The sequence below is a fragment of the Prinia subflava genome, chromosome 12 (assembly GCF_021018805.1).
Source record: "Prinia subflava isolate CZ2003 ecotype Zambia chromosome 12, Cam_Psub_1.2, whole genome shotgun sequence".
In the NCBI taxonomy this organism is placed as follows: Eukaryota; Metazoa; Chordata; class Aves; order Passeriformes; family Cisticolidae; genus Prinia; species Prinia subflava.
Genome location: NC_086258.1, coordinates 18,693,441 through 18,704,333, shown reverse-complemented (window position 1 = coordinate 18,704,333; position 10,893 = coordinate 18,693,441). Strand labels below are relative to the sequence as shown.

Sequence of the window (10,893 nt, the reverse complement as noted above, 5' to 3'; positions counted from 1 at the left end):
TCCTGGATTCTGCTCTCAAAATACCCATTCCTACAACAACCAGCAAGAGTCCTGCAGCACAACCAGATGGGACTTTGTTGGCATGCTGCATTTTCGTGTTGGTCTTTGGGTCTGCAGCATTCACATATTTGTTGAAGTGTTGTGAAATAACAGAGGTGCTGAAGGAGGGAAATGTCTTTGTGGGGATGAAATGTGCCTGGCAGTCCAGAGCTAACCTTGGCTCTGGTGGTCCTCTTCTGTTCCCAGTGAGGTGTTGTTGAGATTTCCCAGGCAAGGGCCCTTGCCACAGTCAGGTTCTCTGGTAAAGTTTCATTATATTCTCATCATGAAGCCTTTTCCATACCTGCTTCTCCAGTTTGAAGTCATGGTTAATGTAGAAAATCAGATGTTTCCAGGTCTTGTCATAGTAGTGATCCGAGTACTTCTCATGCCCCTCTGTGATGTAGCCATAGGCACTGACCTGGGAAAGATGCAGGGCTCAGTGGGCAGGGGTGCCAGGGATAGAGGGAGCAGGTGAAATACAGGACACAGCTCCCTCAGGGAGTGAGCACAGGACAGAGATGCCATCTGGGGCTTCTCTGGTGACCCTGTGGGGGGGTCCAGAAGGACCAGACTGTGAGCACTGGCTCCAGAGATCCTGCTGTCCCCTCACTGCCTCCCTGAGAGATCATGTGCTCTAGGTCACAGCAGGATTCAGCACCTCTATGGGAGCTATTTTGGGGCTCTCATCCTCAGTGTGCTCCTCCACAGCTGACGTGAGCCCATACCCTCCTGAGGCAGACAGCAGCTACCCCTGCTCTCCTCTGTTCGCACTTCCAGACAGTTCTGGGTGCCAGAATCCCTGTACCCTTACCCGGTCACAGAGATGGAGAGCAGTCAGCAGCAGGAAGGCCCCTGTTGTGGGTCTGTACAGCCTCCAGTAACGCCTTTCCAAAGATTTAGACTTTAAAAACCTGCAGCAGGAGAGAGGAAAGCACTGAGGAGCTGCTGGCTGTGGTGTTTCAAGCAGTGCACACTTTGGCCCATCTTCCCTCCTTGCAGCAGCTTGGGGCCATAGGAGGCATTTCAGAGAAGCCACGAGTGTGCCCAGAACTCTCCATCACCTGCACTGCAACCTAAGCCCAGCTCTGCCTCAGCTTTGTGGAAGTGGTAGGTCTTGAGGCAATGGGGGTAAAGAGGGGATAGATTAAAGGATCTTGTAGGTTTAACCCCACCACTCTTCAATCTGTCCTTTGCTTTGCAGTGCAGAGGTGGCTTTGAAGCTCCCTGGTATATCCTGATCCCATCTACAGCTGGGAGTGAAATGAGACATAGGGAAGGTGCAGAGGGGTGTCACAAAACCTGCCAGGAGCTGCTCTGTGTTATGCCAGGAGTTGTTAGGAAAGGAGTAAACACTGGGAAAAAATAGCATGGAGTCCTCTTGGCCTTGGAAAGGCCCCAAGTCAGAGGGGAGACAGCAGAGCGGGCAGGGAGTGCTGGCCATCTGGCTCCAGGGAAGGGAGCAGCTCTCAAGGAGACTGAAGGGTAAAGGCAGCCAAAGCAGGGCACAACAGGAGCTCCTGTTGCTGCATCTCTCGGCCGTGTGTGGCCCATGAGGGGCAGATCTCATGGTGACAGTGGCCAACAGGCTTGTGGAAAGGCACAGAAGAGCAGCAGCCAGGCCAGGCAAAGGGGATGCTGAAGAAGAGCCTGTTGTCGTGCTTGAGGGCACAACCAGCCTCCTGAGTTTGGAAGAAATCTCTGGAAAGAAGGTCTGTTCCAGAGCCTTCCTCCAAGGTGCTAAACAATGGGGAACATGAAAGGCTGGTCCTGAACTAGAGATCAACCATTCTGGCACTTCAGCAACATTCTTCTTACACCTAAAATTGCAATTGACGCTGGATCTCTTCTGGATGTAGAAAACCAAACTGTGTGATGGCTGTTGCTTCTCCAGCTCACACATTCTGGGTGTTCACCCACCACTAGCAGCACCACAGAGAGTTTCAGCTGAGCTCACGCTGCTGACACTTATGCCCAGCTGCTTGTGTGGCTTAACTGTGGTTACAGGGAGGTGGGAGGAGAGGCCAGAGACAGAGAGAGATGGTGCTGGCCAGGAAAAACAAGCCTGTTAGAGCACACAACCTGCAGCTCACCTGTTTTTCAGGTATCTGAGGAAATCAGGGTGAACCACCAGGTATTTGTCCATTGTGAAATCTTTATCAAATTTCTGCCGGGGTTTCTGCCTAAAGACAGGAATGGAAACTCAGGGCAAGTGCTTCCACCTCATCACAGCTGGAAAGGATCAGCCCTGAGGCACTTGGTGGTAAGAGAAGAACCACAAACACTGGGAAGATATTCTGTAACATTTCCCACATTAGGACAAAGCCTCCACAGCCTGTGTGCATTGAAGAGGAAGAGATCAGAGAGGAGAGGCAACAAAAGGAGACAGGAATATCAAAAGCGTGTGTTAGTATAGGCAAAAGTTAGTGAAACCAGGCCTTCAGCCATGAGCAGGCCACACCAGACCAGCCAGCAGCATGTGTTCCTCCCCAAATGCCACAAAGTTTTCTCTGAGCTCACGCCACCCATTATTGAGACCAGTGACCTCTGGGAAGGAGGTGTCTTGACTCCAGCAGTGCTCAGATCAGGAGGAAATGAGAGATTTCTGCCTGCAAATCTGCCAGGGGAGGGAGGTTTTATCCTGGCTGTACCCTGGCCTGGTCCTCCATAGGGTTGAGCACCGGGAGAGGAAAAGAGCACAGCAGAGAGCTCGTCACTGGACAGGTACAGGGGGCTATAGTTTGTTTTACCCGCTGAGGTTCAAGAATCCTTTCCTGATGTTCTTGTTGAACAGAAGAGCCTCCAGCCACTCATAGTCTCTTGCTCCCTCCAGGAAGTGAATGTACCTGACATGCTAAGAAAACAAGTGAGCATTAGTCAACAGCACTTTGAAAAAAATGCAAGCAGGCATTTTGGTTCACTGAGTTTCTTGTTTCATGTACACAGCAGGGACCTCACTTACTTTATCCTGAGGGATGTGGCTGAACCCTCTGCGTCCCAAGATCTGAAGAGAGGAAACCAGGGAGTAGGCTGTGAATCCATAAAAGGAGGTTTTTGTTCCCACATCTTTTTCATAACCCTTGATTACAGCCCCGCTCACCCTGGCCAAGGAAATCAAACAGAGGAGCAGAGTTAGGTGACCACTGAAGCCCCTCACAGGCACACTCCTAATAGGAAAAGACAGTGTTAGCCTGGAGGAAGGCAAGACTGGGCCCATTCAGATTGGCACCCTGATCTGCAGGAGAGCCCCTGCTGTGGAGATGGCTCTTTATGGCTCATTGGTGACCACAGGCTTTGGATATTTAGTAACTTTCCAATTACTTTTGGACTTTTTTCTCCCGCTGTCCATCATTGTGGCACCTGGGAATGAGTGGAATTCTAGAAGAGATGAAGTGATCCAGCCACAGTCAGGGGCTAGCCACAATAATCCAGCTCTGCATCTCCTGAGGAGGGAGGCTGCCTTACCTGAACACGTAGTCATGGGAGTCGATCTCCTGGCCCATCCCAGAGTTATTCAGTATTCCTCCATTCCCCACAACAGCACAGCTGATGCACGTGGGCACGCTGCTGTTGTGGTTGGCCAGGAGCAGCTGCTGGTGGGGCTTTGGGGGCAGCAGGGATATGACCTCCTTTACCACTGTGAAGCAAACACAGTGCTGAGTTATCAAGAGCCTTTGGGATGGACACAGTGAAACAACCAGAGTTTCCACCATGAGATCCTCCTAGACTGATGCCTTTGATGGGGAGGTGCTGCAAACCTCCAGCTACTCAGCATAAGGTTCCTGTTAGGAGTCTGGAAGTCCCATCCTGACAAGCCCTGAGGGACTCACGTGAATAATTCAGGTCCATGAAGCCAAAGGGGGGTGCAAAATGCTCCAGGCGGTTCCATTCACTGTCACTGAAGTATCTCTTGTCTATGAAGAGTGTGATGTTGGGCAGGAAAAGATCCCGCAGCCAGTCAGACTTGGCAGCCCTGGCCCTCACTGATTCAGAGCAGGTCTTGAAAAACAAAAAGGAAACAATGGCTGATGAGTGGAGGTGATAAACCTGACTGAGATGCTCAAATTTAATTAACCTGAGTCTTCAAGTGAATGCAGATATTGTATATAGAGGTCTTCCTGCCTGGGCCCCCCCAGCATCTGCATATACCAATGAGTGGCCTACCAGCTCTGAAAGCATCCCCAGCTGCAAAGGGCACAGATGCCCAGGGGCCAGCAGACAAGGGGAGGCACCATTCTTGGTGACCATCGCACCTACCGAGGGTGGGGATGAGGTATCCAGCAGGTACTCGTCCTCAAAATCCCAGTGTGGCTCAGACATGAAGTTCGTAGCGCTCAGTTTCCTCTCCTGTGTCACTGCAGCAGCCTGGGGAGCAGGTCTGGCAGTTTTTGTTGGTGCAGGAGGTGCTTTGGGTTTTGCTTGGTCTGTGGATGTGTTGTTCTCATGTGCTCCCCTCACCCCAGAGGGTGGTTTCACTGTTGTCTTCTCCTCGCCTCCCTTCTCCCTGGGAAGTGGTTTCACTGTTGTCTTTTCCTTGGCTTCTTCCCCCCATGGAGTTGGCCTCACTGTTGTTTTCCCCTTGTCTCCCTGCACTAGAGGAGTTGTTTTCACTGTTGTCTTCTTGACTCCCTCCAGCTGGGGTGGTGGTTTCACAGCCATGTTCTCCTTGGCTTCCTTAACCCTCATAACTGGTTTCATTGTTTCCTTCTGCTCCTCCTCTCCTTTCCATCTTGGTGTCTTCTCCACCACATCTTTGAGCCTTGTGATGTGTCCTCCCAAAGTCACCTTTAAAATGCTCCTGGAGTTCCCATTATCAGAATAGTTTAAACCCTGTTGCTCTTGAGTATCCACTTGTTGTATCTCTGGGGCATGTTGGAAAACGTTCAATTTCCTAAATGCAATAAAAGGCAAAGCAGATAAATCACAGACACTTAACACTGAACACCCTTCAGCCCATTTCTAGTGCTCTTGACTCTGAGCCTCTCTCTGCGCTTTAGAGCCATTTCATTTTAAACTTTACCAAAATACTATTCAACTTCCTACACCATTCTAGCCTGAATATTTCTTATCTCCCCACTAGGCAAATCCCAGAGGCACACATTTACTCCTCAGCACTTGGCACACGAAACATTCACACTGGCACTGACAGCCAACCAGTACAGCCCAGCTTTGCCACGCACTGGGCAGGCCCCTGGCAGTGTCCCCGGAGCACTGCGGGGTTGTGTGGAGATCCTGGGCTCAGGACATGGCACACGCCATTCAGGCTGCCATCTGCCTCCCTCCTCTGCCAGCAGAGCCCTGTGCTTCAGCAGCAGAGCATGAAGATCTTGCAGAATTCAGGAAGAAGAATTCTAAGAAGTGAAACTCACTTCTTTACCCTACATCACCTCTTGGACTTTCGGGGCCACAGGGCACTTCTCTCTCTCCTCCTCTGCCTTGGGCAGGTCATGCAAGGGCATCACACAGTACTCACCAGGCACATGTCTCTGAAGGCAGACACTGAAGCTATTAAAATGCAAAAATCTCTACATTTTTAGCACTTGCCTCTAATATTGCAGCTGCCCTGTTGCCTGATTCAGAGGCACAGGCAGGTACAAGGTTATCACAGGAGGACACATCTGCCAACAGCAGAAGAGCCACCTGCAACAAGACTGTGCTGAAACCCAGAAAAAAAAAAAATCAAGGCAGAAGTGGTGGGGCTTGGTCCTAAACATTTCCTCTTCTCTGCACATGGCTGGAGGGTAGAACAGGAAAAAGGAAGGTGAACAATACCTGTAGCTGAGCTTTTATGTACAGCAAAGCTTTTCAGGATAAACCAGCACGGTTGTGACAGTCTGACTCCACACTCATGTTCAGCCTTTGCATGACGCACTTGTTTCGGAACGCTGTGGATTGCTTCCGAAGTGATAATGGGAGAAAAAGCACTTCTGCAGATAACAGGCTGCAGATAGCAGCTCAGTTGCTGCTAAAATTTGATGGATGTCATACCACTCTGAAAGTGTTCAGGAAATTATCAACTAAGGAGGCTTTTAAAAATCATTTTGTATCAGATAAATATGTGAACCTTTGCAAGGCTAAAAAGGAGAGGCTGTAGCAAATGGCCTATCAGCTCTGCCTCTCTCATAATCATTAGCCAGTTTCAACCAGGTGCAGCATGTGCTTTCTATCATAGTGTTTCATGTATAAACTTACTGTTACTGTTTACTGTCCACTAGGAGGAAAGATTTTATATGGACACTCTAAATAAAGAGAAGTTTGGTAAGGTAGCTCAGGCAGATCTTAAATCCCTTGGTGAATTTCTGTTGTATTTTTAAGATGATGTTTAAAACTTTGAAATTGAAGTGCAGAGAACAAATGAAACAGGAGTTTCGGTATGAGAAGCCATCCCCCACTCCAGGCTTTCCCTAGGTGCTGTCTTGCAGGGCAGATTCCACCTCAGACTATTACACTTTCACTTCAAATGCTGTACCAGAGACCGAAGTGTAAAACCAAGGGCTCTTCACATCCCAAACCTTGCTCCCTGCAGTCAGGCCCACGTGGCCAGGCACTCGTGCTTACACAGGACTCTGCTCTCCTGACCAGCATTTTAAATCCAGACAAATGGTCAAAGCAGCTCCGTGAATTTCAGGCTCCAGAGTCCAGCTGGCAAACAACTGCAGAAGCTCAATGACATTTACTGTCATTTTCCACCCCTTTTACAAAGCCCAAGGACAAATAGAGGATAAAGCCATGAAAATGCTGCTTTGTGTATTCTGCGTGACATACAAGGTACAGAAATAGAACTGCCACACAGACAACCACACACAGCTCATACCTAGTTGTGTTTTACTCAAGTTGTACAAATACAGGCATTTCCATTCTCTGAAACTACAATAGAAGGAAAAGGCTTCAAGCAGCTGAACATGGGGAGCCACTTCTTGTTCCAGCTCTGCCATTGATGGGCTCTGGGATGAAGGATAACTCACTTCACTCCTCTACACCTCCTCCTTCCCTCCTTTCCCTCCCACCTCCCTTGTGCAGATTCCAACCTCCCCAAACTGACAGCTGTCCTCAAAGCGTGGTCTCAAGCTGCTAGAGCTGAGCTGAACTCGAGTCACCTCCAGAAGAGCTGCACATGTTCCCTGCCTCACTCCTCCTGCCTGCCCCACAGCACCAGCCCAGACATTCAGCTGAGAACCAAGGCAAGCCAGAGGAGCTCACTGGGAGAGCTGGGACCAGGTGAGGGTGGTGGGGAGGCTGGGGAGTGCTGCCTCCTATACACAGCACCAACACATCCACGAGCCATTCCTGTTCTGGGAAAGGCTCAGGTGTCTGCCAGGGCTCATGCAAGGAGCAGTGCTCCTGCCCAGTGCTGCTGGAGACATTTCACTGCAATTCCCTCCACACCCATTCCTGTAGGATTTACTTGACCATTTATATGAAATAGATATCAAGGTATCATCTCTACATGACACTGGTGTCCCAGTTTGCAGCATATTTTGTGCTAGGAATCAGCTGCTGAACTTGCCATAAATTCAAAGCCATCCCATCAAATTCACTGTCCAGCAATGCAATCTGGATTAGGGCTGAATAAAGTCCTTATGGGAGCAAACAGGAAAAGCAAATACTGTGTAGTGCCAAAGTATGAAAACAGGTAGGATTAGTGAAGCAAAAACTGCTTTAGACAGCTACAAAAGGAAACCATGGAAAATAGTGAGCCAAGAGAAGCAGGTGTTTGACTGTGAATCTTCCAACAACATGCTCTGCTAAAGTGGGCACCTAACTCAGATCAGAAGTGCAAGCTGTAGGGTAAAAAAGAGAGAGAGAAAGCGAGCACAAGCACCCACACCAGACAGTGCATGCCACGCAGGAACAAGACCCTTACCTGAAAATCTTTGTCTTTGCCAAGTCAAACAAGGAGCTGGAATTGACAAAGAAGAGGCAGAACTGTGTAACAACAATGAGGCAAATGAGGGCTTTGGCAATTTTCGGGAGCCTGATCCTGGAGCAGCGCATGGTGAGTGTCAGAGGCGGTGCTGCCCAGAGGTGCTCAGCAGGCACTGCCTCACCAAGGTGTGTGGAAGGGCTGGGCTGGTCCTCCCGCTGGATTTCCCTCTAACAACGTGCACACCCTGTCTCCCAGCATTCCCAGACACTCTGCACACAGATCCAATTTCTCAGGCAAGATATCAGTTTTGTACTGTTCCCGTCTATCACCAGCAGCTTATTTAACAAAGAGCAGAGAAACGAATGCTTTTTACTGCAAACAATGGAAGTTTCCTGTATTTTTCTTAATGATGTTGATCTGCCCTAAAATGGAAGCCCTTTATCTCTAAGCTGGACAAGGCATCACCAGGAACGCATGTGGACTACAGAAGTGCCCATGGTTACAATCCAGGAAGTTTTCATACCATAACCTGCCCAAGGTTTTAGACATAAAACCATAAATATACTTTCTTCACGCACTAATTGCTTGCAGCTCTGATCCAGAACAATCCCTGCCCCCCATGATGATGGCTAGACACATTTTACCTTGTGGTTGGTTTGAAACAAATCAAAGTAAGCCTTGGTGCAAATCCCCCACAGAAAGAGGAATTTGTGTTATGAAAATCCTCAGTCAGTGTGAAATCAATCTTTGGCAGTCCAGAGTACATCACCCCACCAGCAGAGGGAAAGATTTGCAAAAATGGACACCACAGCCAGAGAAAAGTTTATTCTACCAGGGATGTAGTTTTACAGCAAAGGGCTATTTCAACTTTTTAGGCTGTTAAACATTAACCCTGAAAGTTCAAGGGGAGATGGCCATGTTGCTTCTTATGCATAGGCTGCTTTTGCACAGCTCTTATAAAACAACGAAGTTCAGATATAAAAAAAAGCTTTTGCTGACAGTATCTGAAATCTCAGAAACACTCACACTGTTACTGAATACCCAGAGACCTGAAAGTGCCTGTTTTATGTCACAGCAAAACCAGTCACCAGGTTTCACAACTACAAGAGGTTTTTTGTTAATAGCTTTCCCAAAGGGAAATTCTGGAGGCAGGAAATGTTTTCCTTTAATCTCCTCCATGTAACATTACTGCAAAACCGAGAGCCACAAGGGATAGAAAAAATCCTACAAGCAGAAAAATATGTATTTCTTTGCTTTTAAGGATCTGTGCTGATGATTGTGGAGAAGTTGTCTGTAGCACTCTCTGTTCAGGAGGGATTGTGCTTGGGGGAATATCCAATCTCTGGCAAGCCCATTAGCCAAAAGCAGGCTTGCTATATGCAAAACAGGGCTTTCCACCTTCTTGGTGTAAGAAAAGGAATCCTAACCCCCTGTCAGAGTATGGACTTTTACTTCCTCAAAGCATCATTTCCTCACAATCCACTGCTGAGATCAGTCTGTCACAACTGAGGCACCAGGCTGGTTTGCTCAAAGATGAGGTCAGATTGGGAAATGGGGATGTATTGGAACACTCCAGGGTTGACCTGGTAAAAAGTGAGACCAAGGACAGAGCTGGTCTCTAAACAGCTCTGTGAGAAGTAAGATTCTTGGGATACACAGGGCTCCCAGCCCACAGGCAGGAAGAAACAAAGCAAAGATTGCACAATGTGCAGGGCCTGGTGCCTCAAGGGCCACAGCATCCTTTTCCAAATGCATGTTTCCCTGCAGTCCTACCTGCAATCCCATCTGCAATCCCAGGAGATGCTGCTCCTTTTATGGTGTAGAGACTACAAGCCCAGCACTGCTGGTGTGTCCAGTCTCAGCATCAATGCCTACAGCAGATGTTCTTCTACAGTACTGTAAAAACAAGAGAACTTTTTTATTTAGGCAAACTGCACCTGGGATCATCGAGTGAAGATGGTTTTCTGTCAGCCCTTTTTGATCTCAAATAGTCCATTTAATTCCACGTTCACTACATCCTTAATTACATCCTGGACATATAAAGGGCAGATTTGCTTGGTTTTGTTTTGGTTGTGTGTTGGGTTTTTTGGTTCTTTTTTTTTTTTTTAATTCATAAACAAACTTGATTGTCATTAGATCTTGCACTGTGTATGTTGAGGGTGTCAGCTGGCTTTTGAACGTGCCACAAACTTACCTGTGTGCACGTTCTTCACAGGGCTGTGTATCAAATCTTGTTTACTTGCCCTGTGTGCTTTCCACTCTCCCATGTCTCTGGTCTACAGAACAGAACATCACAAGAGGTGTTCTAAGAACAGAACTGTTCTACAAATCAATCCATCTTTGCTGCAGGACAAACTTGTCTTTCAGTGATGTCTACAACCTACCAAAACCAGTGTTTGACTGGAAGCCAGTGGAATAAAGCTGCTAAAGAAGCTGGGGGTGTTTGGACATGTTCACAGTATTATTTGATGATATAAGAAGTGAGTTATAAGTGGGGGAGAAAAAGAATTACACTGTCTGCAGCATGCAACTGCTCAGTGGTCATGCCTTGGGGCTAGCAAAGGATTGGCTTGGTAATCTTAGGTTCTTGTTTTTCCCTCCCTGTTCAGCAGTCATCCTCAGAAGCAAATGCTTTCAGGCTGGGAATCTGGAGGGGAAGAAATTACAAGAACAAATTCTGCACAGCTGTTTGTCTTGCTTTCACCAAATGAAACTGATAGCCCAGAAACTCCCAAGCTTGCCATAATTCCACACTGACTGGCCATTTTCCAGCTAGTTCTTTCCCTTCTGCACCAAATATTCCCTCAAAAACTAAACAAGCACCCAGAGACAAAAGCATTTGTTGAAGCAAAGCCCCCATGTCTTATACACAGGCACTTTGAAGAATACTCAGAGTTCTGTCACAGAGCAAAGCCCCAGTAAACTGTGCCAGCAGTGAGGGAACAGCTTAGTGAGCCAGCTGGTCTGTGTTCTCCATGGGCTAAAAT

General features: G+C 48.0%; 1 protein-coding gene across 1 annotated transcript; it reads right to left on the bottom strand.

Moving 5' to 3' along the window:
• Window positions 1-8,137, bottom strand: ST6GALNAC1 (ST6 N-acetylgalactosaminide alpha-2,6-sialyltransferase 1). The gene is made up of 9 exons (XM_063409593.1): window positions 7,904-8,137; window positions 4,297-4,930; window positions 3,870-4,038; window positions 3,505-3,676; window positions 3,002-3,140; window positions 2,790-2,893; window positions 2,133-2,222; window positions 854-953; window positions 1-460 (listed from the first exon to the last, which is right to left on the bottom strand). Exons 1-9 carry the CDS (start codon window positions 8,032-8,034, stop codon window positions 290-292), a joined length of 1,710 nt encoding a protein of 569 aa, XP_063265663.1. The 5' UTR covers window positions 8,035-8,137; the 3' UTR covers window positions 1-289.
• Between the last annotated feature and the right edge of the window lie 2,756 nt (window positions 8,138-10,893).